At 44.3% G+C, this 12,088-nt stretch overlaps 1 protein-coding gene across 5 annotated transcripts in view; it reads left to right on the top strand.

Moving 5' to 3' along the window:
• The window catches only part of thada (THADA armadillo repeat containing), a 75,939-nt gene that overhangs the window by 53,453 nt on the left and 10,398 nt on the right, over positions 1-12,088 (top strand). For all 5 annotated transcript variants that reach the window (XM_035605152.2, XM_035605156.2, XM_035605155.2 and 2 more), the window contains 5 exons: positions 4,625-5,007; positions 8,726-8,850; positions 10,873-10,945; positions 11,402-11,552; positions 11,713-11,835. In XM_035605152.2, coding sequence (XP_035461045.2) covers positions 4,625-5,007; positions 8,726-8,850; positions 10,873-10,945; positions 11,402-11,552; positions 11,713-11,835 — 855 coding nt within the window. The remainder of the gene's footprint in view (positions 1-4,624; positions 5,008-8,725; positions 8,851-10,872; positions 10,946-11,401; positions 11,553-11,712; positions 11,836-12,088) is intronic.

The raw sequence follows: 12,088 nt of genomic DNA, 5'->3' as shown, positions 1-12,088 counted from the left end.
ATGTTCATCGGTGACAGCTTGGTTAGCCATGTAGTTCCATATTGGGATGTACTAACTTTATCGGTCATAAATATGCACCAACCGCTGCAATCCAGTGTCAAAAGGAAGAACTTTGTAGTCGGCCTCCTCCTTCTCTGAAACGCTACGGGATACTTCAATGATGGGGAAAAAGGGGAGTATCACTCTTTGGTTGTTTTTGGTGAAAACCTATGATGAAGGGTCACAAGAAGGCACTGCTTGGGTTCTACAAAGACACAATGTGTCTGGATGTTTGGAAATCAGTGCACTAGAGGAGTCTGAGTGGAATTTGAGCCTTTAGAGGAAAAAAGCAGAAATGAAAAGCACAGAAAACTCATAAAATTTGGTATGGAGTTCTTTCACTGTGCTCTCAAAGTAGTATTAATATTTTTTGAATAATAAGCCTGCTATCTGAGGTTATCTGCTAAAAAGTTTTCTTATTCCCGTCTGTGCGTCCACTGCCTTTGTCGTATTATCTTTTTGTCATTACGTCAGTAAAGAAGTAAAACTTCCTCAAGAAGTTAGGAATCTCCCATCTACTGTGGCTGGCAGAAAAAGTCATCATTGCTCGCTGTTGTTGACCTTAGAAAGATATATAGCAACATGTGTATTATATATATATATATATATATATATATATATATATATACACACACACACACATACATACATACATAAAGTGTTTATGGTAATTAAAGGGAAGGACCCCAGCAAATTTTAAAGCTCCATCAGCATGAGAAGGAGGTCAGCTCTCACACTGGCAGGCACACACACACACACACACACACACACACACACACACACACACACACACACACACACACACACACACGTAGTGTCTGGGGCTTGTTTTTCACAGTTTGGGTAATGACGGTGGAAGCTGATGTGAAATCCAGCTGTGTGCTTGCATGTGAGAGCACGTGCTAGTGTCTCGCCAAAGTTCTAGCTTGACACAGCGTCTTTGCTGCCAGTGGGCTATGGACGGGAACAACCAGCCAAGGAGATTACTGACATACACACGTGCACCCAAGTGCTCATCCAGCACACTGTCTTTTAGTTTCTGGGATACATTAGTACAAACCAAACTCTGAAACTACTTCATAGAACTCACAAGCACACAAATGTGCCTCCATCCCGTGGGTCGCTTAAAAACGTGTTCAAATGGTGGTGTTGCTGGGTGAGACATCAGTTTCCATCCTCCATCCAAACCTGATTCAGTGACTTATCTTCAGTTTAGGGGAGGACAGACCTGGGTGCTGTTTGCCTAGGTTCATTTAAACCAGACGCCGTGGTTTCATTTAGTTTAAATATTTGACCTGTACTGTACAACAGGCCATCGCACACACAGCTCTCACCTTAAAACGTGAGCACCAGATGATATGAATTTAGTTCTCCTCGGCTTGGCTTTATGGGATGGGGGTATTCATTTGACTATGTTTGGTAGAAACTGTGCACTTTTTGGGGTTGTTTTCATTGCATTAGTACAGAGTTGAGTTTCACTTTGAGGAGGAATGCTAATAACACCAGGTTCAGGGTGGTTCTGTCAAGTTTCAAGTTTCATGTACTAAAACATCGTAATTTCACGGTGGAAATCAAAAGAACTACAGACCCTGATCATTTTAATGTTAGGAGGTGTTTATGTTTATACTGCTTACATTCCCACCAACTAAGTGAAGCGTGATAGCATGCTAACATTTGCTGCCAAAGTACAGCTGGGAATGATGGAGACGCCATTTTCTTTTGCAGGTATGTCACCATAGGTGACTTAATTAATCATCAAGTGTTTTGATGTGGTCCAGAATCCAAATGTATCCAATGTTATATACATTGGATACATTTGGATTCTGGACCATTGTTAAGAAAAAGGAGCAGTTTAAAGATTTCTCCTGGGTTTTAGCCTGACTCACTAAATGTAGGCAGCAGATTAAAAAAAAGGCAGGTTGCCACATTTTTCGCCACCTAAGCTTCCGGCTTGTCACTATTTTCAAAATCCCCTTCGCTACGGGAAACAACAACAACAACAACAACAACGCCAGCCTCCGAGCTGCAACCCAAATACTGAAAATAGCAAGAAAAAGTGTTGACGAAGATTGTGCAATCACAGTCGACTATTTTTCCTTTTTTTTATTCGTGGCGTTTTGTGTGGACGTTACAACAAAACAAGTCAGCAGTGGGTCTGACTATGTACCTTGTCTTTGAGAAAAGTCAAATAAAATTCAGCATTTTCGGATGATTAATTACAAAGCAAATGATAAGTTGATTGATTGATAAAATAAAGGCAGATTACCAGATAATGACAGAAGAAAATACTTGTTAAAGCCCTAAACCAAAGTATCGGACATATTGGATTCTTTTTCCTGCTGACGGGGCTAAATAGCAAGTTAGGACTCCACCAAAGATTTAATAGTTCATCCTCAGGGGAGCACAGTTGTTAGAGACAAGCCAATCTGAATGAACAGACAGAAATTGCCAGCCCTAGAGCCACGCCTCTACCATGGCTAAAAATTCAAAAGATTGTGTACTAAGATTTCACTCTTCACCATTAAACTTCTGTTCAGCTGCGTTTCCCAAAATCTCTGAAACGGCATTTTTCAACCGTCATGGTGCACCAAAGCTCTCCACCGACACCTGAACCAACATTTATTAACACAAGGTCCGAAGCTTTGTTTACATTGTGGTCCCCTGAGGCAAGACCTCATCACACTGTCCCGAAATATCGAGTAGTAACCACAGAGTCACTGGAGCCTGGACTCAGTCCAGCTGCAGGTTTGCACATGTGCCGCACAAAGAGACACAAGTGTAGGTTTGAATAAACACAGCTGTGGTAGAACAATGGCTACTTATTATCAGACATGAAAAATCTCATTGAAAATCACGGGAATGCTTTTCATTCACTGCGGCGTTGCCTAACTACTCCCCTCCTACGCACACTCTGTTTTAATAAAGACCATCATGAAAAACAGCTTTGCATCCTGAATGTTTCTCCTTTCTTTCCTTCTTCCTTCAATTCAACTTCACCTTTTCTTTCTTTCTCTCGTCTTAAATCTCTCCATCTTTTTTTCTGTCTCGAATGAGTGCATGTGGAGTTTGTTGAAAGTCTTTTTTCGGCCTCCTTGCTTCTTGATTTGCTTGTGTGTGTGTGTGTGTGTGTGTGTGTGTGTGTGTGTGTGTGTGTGTGTGTGTGTGTGTGTGTGTGTGTGTGTGTGTGTGTGTGTGTGTGTGTGTGTGTGTGTGTGTGTGTGTGTGTGTGTGTGTGTGTGTGTGTGTGTGTGTGTGTGTGTGTGTGTGTGTGTGTGTGTGTGTCAAATGGCAACATGCTGCTTCTACAGTCATTTGACTGACACACACACACACACACGTCTCTCCGGCTGTCTGCTCCACCATGACAGACAGCCGTTTTCTCTTTGACACGCTCCCATTCACCTTCATTCATCCTCCTCCTCCTCTCCTCCCTTCATCATCGGTGTCATTACTGTGCCCCTACCCCCTATTATAACCATTAGGCTATGCTTATTTGGCCCAGGACCCCCCTTTGAGGATCAGGTTCCATAGTAACCTGGCCCATCTCCACGGTAACCAAGCCCATCTCTGGAGGAATGCAGCATTTACCACTCTTTTGTCAGGCCACGTTTTTTGTGGTGATGCGGAGCCAGATTGAGTTGCAGTGGGTTTCATAAGGTGTGTGCGTGTGCGCGTGCGTGTGCACGTAGTGTGCGTGCGCGTGTGCGCGTGCGTGCGTGTGCACGTAGTGTGCGTGCGTGCGTGCGGTGTGCGTGTGTTAAACTAATTGAGTTGGCTGTCAAAGCAGGGTCTGTGTGGAGTCTTGGAGCAGCACTGTAGGGAGGAGCACAGCTTTAGAATGGCATTGGGTTACTCTAGAGCTGCCTTGCCTCTGGATTATACTTATGTTTCAGTGGGATTGCGTGTGTGCGTGGTGCACACTTGTGTGTTTTATTTGTGTGTCTATCGCTCCCCGCGGGTGTATGTCCGCAGGTGGCTGGGTTGGCACAGCCACGGGCAATTCCAAACAGACATTGACGCAGCCTTTCCTATAAAAGTCAAAATAGAAAGGAACAGACACTGGCTTCTTCAGTCTGGTCTGTTGTCTGCATCTGTTCGCTTCACAAAGGAGTGTGTGTGCGTGTTGTGTGTGTGCGCCTTGGCCTTCTGTCATCTCTCTAAGGATTCTGAAAGGCATCTATAAAGAAAGATTATTTTAAACTGTTAATACCTGTGGTTTTATATGGTGTCTTTACTGTTTTACACACAAGGGGGGAATTAATTATATTTTTATAGACTGGTTGGATCATATCTGAGTGATTTCTCATTGTAGTCATTTTACTTGATTTATGAATTAGAACGTTGCGTTGGACACGTTGCAACATGGAAACTTCAAACCTTCCAACATGTAAAATTGTTATCGCATGTAGTAGAATGTAAGATACTGAATACTTTGACAACAGAAAAAAAAACAGGACACTAGGGACAAGTTAAGGGCTTAAATCCTCAAATTTGGTCAACATTTTAACAAATAAATCTCAAATACATAATAAAGTGTGTCCTCATGCTTTGTTGTCAGCTAACATGACGATTTATGCTGTCTCAGAATCAGAGGTCAGTGAGCTCCGTCAGAAGGCTCTGTCCGTCCTGATGGCTTCAGACCTGGTCATCTCTGACGCTTCCTCTACCGCTCTGGGGCCTGGCAGCACCCAGTACCTGCTCAGCTTGGCGCGGGTGGCCCTCAGCGCCAGCGTGGAGATCCCTGAGCTGTGGAGGGCCCCTCACTTGACGACGCAGCTCCTGAGCTGCCTGCTGCAGTTCTCGCAGTACGAGGTGAGGGAGCTGGCGCTGCAGGGGCTCCTGAGGAGTCTGCAGGAGGAGGAGGAGGAGGAGGAGAAGAACAGGAGACATCAGTGGCTGGACGAGACCACCCTGTCTAACCTGACCAGCCTGGCTCTTCACGAGCCACACCCCCAGTGTCTGGCCAAGGTGGGACCACACACACCTACAAAAAACATTATGAGACGTGCATTTGTTTGTTGTGTTTTTGTTTGAGAGCCCTATATATATGTCTGGTTGTTTTATAGGTCTAAGTGTGCGTGTGCGTGCGTGTGCGTGCGTGCGCGTGCGTGTGTGCGTGTGCGTGCCTGTGTTTGCGTGTGAAACGTTTCCAAAAAACGAAAATATGTTTTTCTTATTCATCCCCTTTTTTTCTGCAGCACACTGACATTTTGCTATAAATTGATTAAATGTCCAAATCCATCTCACGGAGACTTGCGTGAGAGGCTAATCGGCCGCGGGGGACACGCCAAGCGCACTGGCAGTGAGCTGACTGTCTCCCTCTCACACACATACACACACACATACTCATAAGACGGTTTGGTAGGCTTCCACTCTAATGAGTTTTGGAGGGGAAAATGCAGCCTATTTCCTGTTTGGGGACAGAAGGTCGTATTTCAGTGTGTTCATCAAGCCAGGACAGGGCAGCCAGCAGACCTGCTCTGTCCTGCTCTGCTACTCCTGTCGTTAACACTCGTCCAGAGCTGACTCCAGTCGTCGTCGACGGGACTCTGTGTGTGTTTACATGCTGCTGCAGACTCTTTTTTTTTTTTTGCCTGTTCACCAGGTTTTGCTTTACAGGCCAGCCGTTAATGTTTACAGCGTCGGCCCTGTTAAGTGGAACCTCCCCTCCGCCAAGGACACGCCAACTCACTGGGCCAGTTGCCATAGCTCCCCCAGAACGCCGCTAAGCATTATGGGAGAGGAGAAGGGGCAGCAATAGGCCAAGTGTTGGTGTCCTACTCGCCCATGATGATGCTTTCTAAGCATGAAAGAAATGAACTTGTCATCTTCAGTCCATATTGAAAACATAAATTGGATGACTCACATAGGAGACTGACGGGAAACATTGTAGCCTGAAATAGCACATTTTTTACATAGTTTTTCAAATAAGCCAATGCAAAAAGCCATATTCAACACCACATACTGCTATGTACAGGTTTGTACCTGTACATGTACATTTTGAAAGATATATAATGCTCTTATAAGTCTCACCAAGATAGATGTTTGACAAAATTGACCAATGGCTGGTGCTATGCCAGTCAAGCTTCTCCATTTTTAACCACAGATCTCCAGATAATGCACTTTTGGAGCTGATGGACCATAGCTTAGGCGCTAATCATGTTGGTATATTTCCGACACACTTGTCAACCACCTGGTAGCATGTAAACAGGCGCTGTGGTGCTCAAGACAATACATTTGGCTATTTAGGCAAACCCATGATGGTTTTGAGTTGATTGTCTGTCTGCCATGATTCCAAGCACAAGCACATTTCTTTGGCGGTTAGAGAATTGAAGTTCAGCCAAAAGAGAAAGGAGGCGGCGAGTCGAAGAGATTGATGGTGATGATATTGGAACTGGAACTGCGTTGATGGAGCAATAGTTTGAGGAGCGTGTCTTCTTGTGAAAAAGGTTTTCTTTCTCTCCTCTTAACACACTCATTAGGCAATTACCCGGTTTGGATTCAATGTGAATTATTTTTTCTTTTTTGTCATTTAAAAAGTGATATTTCATCTGGCGGCCTCGCTCTTTGGTCAGAACCTCTTTCCACGGTTTGACATGGGATCTGCTTAGACCCGAAAGACCTCAGCAAATACCAGTGAAAAACACCTTGGGGCTGTCGAGGCTAAAAAGGCAGAGAGAATGATTTAGACGGCACTGTAGTGCAAGCTGGGTAGAGTATAGTCTTTGTAGCTTTTCATTTGTGTGTCTGTTCATGCTGGTTGGGCATCACTGTTTACTTGCATGCTACAGCTATGGATGTCTGTACGTTTCTTCGCCTGAGTTGGCATGTTTTTCTGTGGCTGTGTATATTTGTGTGCATAGGCAGGCGACTGAGTTGCAAGACGGAAGCTCATTAAAACAGGTTTTAAAAGTCAGAAGCAGCGGAGCGGGTCTGACCCAGCTGCGTCGGAGCGAGCAGCCGAATACCCGGCGGACAGAGGAGCAGACGAATGGTGAAAAACGTGGGCAGTAGCCGGGATTTTAAATGATATAATTACCCTTAATCCTGCAAAATTTGAAGGAGAAATGCATCGGTGAAGGAAATAATGACACTGACTGATTCACGCTCACTGAAGTTGGAAAAAGCCAGTGGACACATTAGCTGAAACATAAACACTATATGTCCACCACAGCCTCCCAGAGAAGTGTAATGAGCAGCTGCAGATATTGGACACTAGTTGTTGCTACAGTAAAACATTTGCAAATGACTAGTCTCCAACAGTATGAAAAAAAAATGGACAAGTGTAGGGCTGTGTGTCTGCGCCAATTGATTTCATAGGCCACTCGGGGGCAGCGGAACAAACTGAAAGCACAACATTGACATGATATCGCATTATTAAGTTGTCATGTGTTAGCAGACACTGGTCTGTACACGCATCCAGTGTGACACAGAGCAACAGTAGTTCAGACCGTCTGACAGATTTACTGCAGGTCCAGCAAACTGCTGCGGCTGGAGATGAGGCTATTGAGAGTTTGTGGCTCCAAAACCAAAACAGCTTTAAGAGCTTTAAGATGTTTCATAGCCCATAGAGTTTGTCACTGTAACACAAAGTTTTATGATCCGTTGCTGATATGTTAAATAAATGATGGGTGCAGCTTTGCCATTCTCTACACAGTTGAATGGGAACACATCGTAAATCCTGCCTAATCAGCTTTTGTTTGCTGTTGAGATATTCAAATATATATATATATATATATGTTGTTTTATTGTGTTATAATTGTTTCTTAAACAAATTTTTGATTGGCTGAAAAAACAGATTAGCTAAAGAGCTCCTGCTACCATGTCTTTTTTAATGCTCACATGCAAATATACAGTCACATACAGATGTTTACACACAGACATTGAATACACCCACTCGCCCTGCTCTCTCCACCCACACAGATCCTGTAAAGCAAGCTTTATTTTAAAGCTCTAATAACAGGTTGGGCCCTAGAGAGAAATAATAATCATTGAGAAATGCAGGAGGAATGTCAACATGTGTTCTCGGCTGGATGTGTGTTTTTAACAGGGGTCTCACGCGGTGGAAAACAAGTCCTTTTCCTCCTCTGACTCGGGTCAGCTGCCTCCCTCTCTGGAGCAGTGACCGGGCAAAGAAAACAGTATGGGGAGGAGGGAGGGGGGCGGGGGGCAACGATGGGTGATGGACAAAAAAAGTCAAGTTTAGGAACTTTAGTTTGATGATGTTTTCACACACGCTTTGTGTGCATGTGTGTGTGTGAGAGAGAGAGAGAGAGAGAGAGAGCGAGAGAGCGAGAGAGCGAGCGCACGAGGCAGCTGTGTACCCGTGGTTAGGGTGTGCGTAGGGAGGATCTGACCGGTGTGGTAAAAATACCCTTGGGGGCAACTTGCCAGCCTACTGCAGAGAGGACACCAAAGCTGTGTTGATGGATGACCCCCACCAGTAGCTGTGTGTGTGTGTGTGTGTGTGTGTGTGTGTGTGTGTGTGTGTGTGTGTGTGTGTGTGTGTGTGTGTGTGTGTGTGTGTGTGTGTGTGTGTGTGTGTGTGTGTGTGTGTGTGTGTGTGTGTGTGTGTGTGTGTGTGTGTGTGTGTGTGTGTGTGAGAGACTATATCAGTATCTCATACAGTATCTCTTACTCCTTTGACATTCTGTTTTTCTTCTCTGCCTCTCCGTCCTCCTCTCAGGTCCTTCAGGTGCTGTGTGTGTTGAGCTCCAGTGGTGAACTCCTGTGGCGGGATGGTCCAAAGATTTTGTCCCAGGAGCAGGTCCTGCTGCACCTCCTCTCTCTGGCTCAAACCTCCGTTCACAGGTCAGAGAACACACACACACCTCTAACCCATCATTGTCCAAACATTGTTTGGCATCATCCTTGAGTTATTTCAATATACTACTTTTTCCTATATCGAAAGATTAGATAGTTCCTATCTCATTCCAGGTCCATTATTGGGCCTTGTGAAAGAAGACCATTTCTTCAAATGGAACATGGAAAATGAGTAACCCCTAAAACAACCAGAATGGCATTCAGTAGAGCCAATAGACAATAATTCAATCAAGCTGCACCAAATTGGACAGTCCCCTAAATATGCCCGATTTTTCTTTCATCAAGATCCATGAATTATTCCCTTGAAATCTTGCAATGTTAAAGAAAGTGATAAAAGATTCCTTGATTCGCGCCTTTTTATCTTTTACTTTTCTAATGCAAAACAATGCGTGACAAGATCATTTTTTTCCTTTCAGACAAAATTTTTTACAAATTTCCCCCCAAAAATACTTAAAAATAAATAAATAAAACTTTCTTGAAATTACTTTCCTGTATTCAGGTGAGAGTTGTTGCCTGGGTCGACCGCCAACTTGCTCCCTGTGAATCTTACGGAGATTTTCCTGCAGTTGTGAACGCGTCCGATTTGGACAGCCCCCTGCTGCCTTCTTCATAGGTGAAAACAGCCTCTGTGAGGCTGACTGTGGGGCCTTCAGTCAGAGCCAGAGTCTATGGAGGAGGGACACAGGTTTAGTGGCTGCACCTGGGTACCTGCCTGGAGTTGTTCATCAACTGTTGAAGTATTTACTTTCTGAGACTGGTCGGTTTTAAAAGGAAGAAAACTGAGGTATGAAAATGTGGACGAAAGCTGATACTCCTGCTCTCAAAGCCGGTCATCAAAATGTTAGTCCTACATTATTCTCAAATATCAGGCTCTGACTATTACTTCAGTGAGAACTTACGAGTTCATGAGTCACAGGCCCCCGTCTCTACCATAAACTGATTTTGGCACGTACTGTCTCCAGTGTGTTGTGTGTGTGTGTGCGTGTACTGTAAGCCCTTTGACATGCATTGACAGACACGCACACCTTCCTTGACAAGCCACTGCTGTACTTTTCTCACCCCGACAAGAGAATACAGGCTTGAATGAGGATTGGATTACAAAGGCTTTTTAGCCTTGTAAAGCCTTTTCCTGGCCACAATCTCTGGACCCGGGGATCCACTTTCCCTTTGGAGTGGCCCCAGGGTTATGATTAGAGCTGGGGGAGGGGTGAGATTGGGTTGCTGGCTGCCCTTGTCTGCCATGTGATTGAATGGCACTGGTGCTATTGTGATCCATACTGCGGTGGTGAGTACCAGCACACTTCTTTTGTGGATTGTAAGTCAATACAGTTGAGTGATGTTTGTGTCGTTGAGCGCACTGGAGTGTTATGTTTGCTCTGGCTGCATATTAATGTCCAGAGCCCAACACAAGTCAGAGAGCGGAGTAACTGAGCCCGAACCGAGAACCCTGTGGTACCCTGTCATGCAGTTAACCATGGTCACAGCTTTCCTGTTTACCCTGATTACTCAGGTGTGGGCAGCGTGCAAATATACATCGCTCTATGATTTTGGTCAATGCGCGTTTTAAGCGGGATTTGTTTAAATGTCACAGCCAATACCTGAAAGAACAAGCTAAGAACAAGAACTTCATGAGAGAAAAGTAAAGAACTGAAATAAGCCATGTGTTTCATTGTCACTTAAAAAAACAAACCCCAGCACTGAACTGGAAGTTGCAATTGACAAAAAAGGAGGTCCATCATTTTTTATTCATTCTAATGCCACATTGTCACTAAAAAGAACTTAAAGCACCATGTGAAGAAGCCTAGATCAGTGAATCAAAAAGTCAGATCGTTGCTGCCTATTGTTCAGCCAAAGAAACCAACCCAAACATTAATGTCTAGGTCCCGACAGGTCCCGACAGGTCAAGATAAGAAAACGCCCCTCATCTCGGTTGGCAATAGAAAAGAGAGATGACGAAGTTTAACAGTTGAACATTTGGACACTGAAGGTGTTTGACATTTTTTGTTTCAGCGTGGAGCTCCACTGCGCCGCCCTGACCCTGGTGTCTCAGCTGGTGGTTCAGCTGGTGAACTCTGACCCAAAGGTAAGGGTTCAAAACACACTTTTTGACTTTCCAAAAACAGACATTAAAAGAAACATTTATTTTGTGTTTTTGTACTTTTATCTCCACAAACTTGAACTTGTTACTAGTCTGGGGCTGTAAAAAAATATTCCGCCTCCAAAGGCCACCAGGGCAGCCTTTTACTTTATTCACCCATGAGTAGTTAGCATCTTTATAATGACATTCGATTGTAGGTTTTCAAATTCAAAGATCAGTTTAACTGGTTTACATCAAGCAGCCAATGTCACCACCAGTCACACAAGCCACATTCCGTCCCTACAGACAGCCATGAATGAACAGGTCCTACTTGCGCGAGTGAGCAGTATTTCTGCACCTCCATAACATGCCGATGACTTTTTTTCATTTCGATTTTGTACAAATCTGCTATATTGTGATTATATATATTTATAAATGATGTGTTGTAATAATGATTTCTAGGGTGCTAGTGCGATGTCTTGCTTGGCTCAGTGGGGGGCGCTGGTGTGCTCATGCTGCAGCGAGGAGCAGCCGGTGGAGGTGAAGCTGATGGCCGCCAATGTGCTGGTCAACTGCACGGACGCTCTGCTGACCAGCCCTCATCTGCCGCTGGGTGAGTCTCAAATACTGTGAGACGACACAAAACGTCTTCCTGGTGCAGATACTTAAAGAAAGTTGCTGTGATTTTTGTCGTTCTCATTTTCTTTAAATTTGAAATGCGAGCCTATGGTTTCTAAAGAATCTGTGTGCGTCTATCTGTGTGTGTGTTTTAGGGCTGTCCACTACAGTTTCTCTATGGGGGAGTCTGTTCACGTTGCTGCAGGATGAAGACCCAGACGTCCGAGATTCAGCCTCTGATTTCATCGCTAATGTACCGTCACCTCTGCTGAGTCAGGGTACGCAATCACCCACTGCTTAGAAATGAAAAAATGCAAACACACACTAACATTCCATAAACTTCCCTGTACACAACCATGGTAACACACACATGTTGTATACATTTACTTAATTTACATGCTCACCCACTCAGACACAAAGACACATACCAGAGCAGTGTAAAACCACAGTGACATTAAATAGTCAATGAAATATACACACACACACCCTCCTATGCTTAAACAGAAACACACACCAATATAAAAAAGCACC

The sequence above is a fragment of the Scophthalmus maximus genome, chromosome 10 (assembly GCF_022379125.1).
Source record: "Scophthalmus maximus strain ysfricsl-2021 chromosome 10, ASM2237912v1, whole genome shotgun sequence".
In the NCBI taxonomy this organism is placed as follows: Eukaryota; Metazoa; Chordata; class Actinopteri; order Pleuronectiformes; family Scophthalmidae; genus Scophthalmus; species Scophthalmus maximus.
Note: the sequence above shows the minus strand (reverse complement) of the source record. Positions and strands in the feature narration are given on the sequence as shown.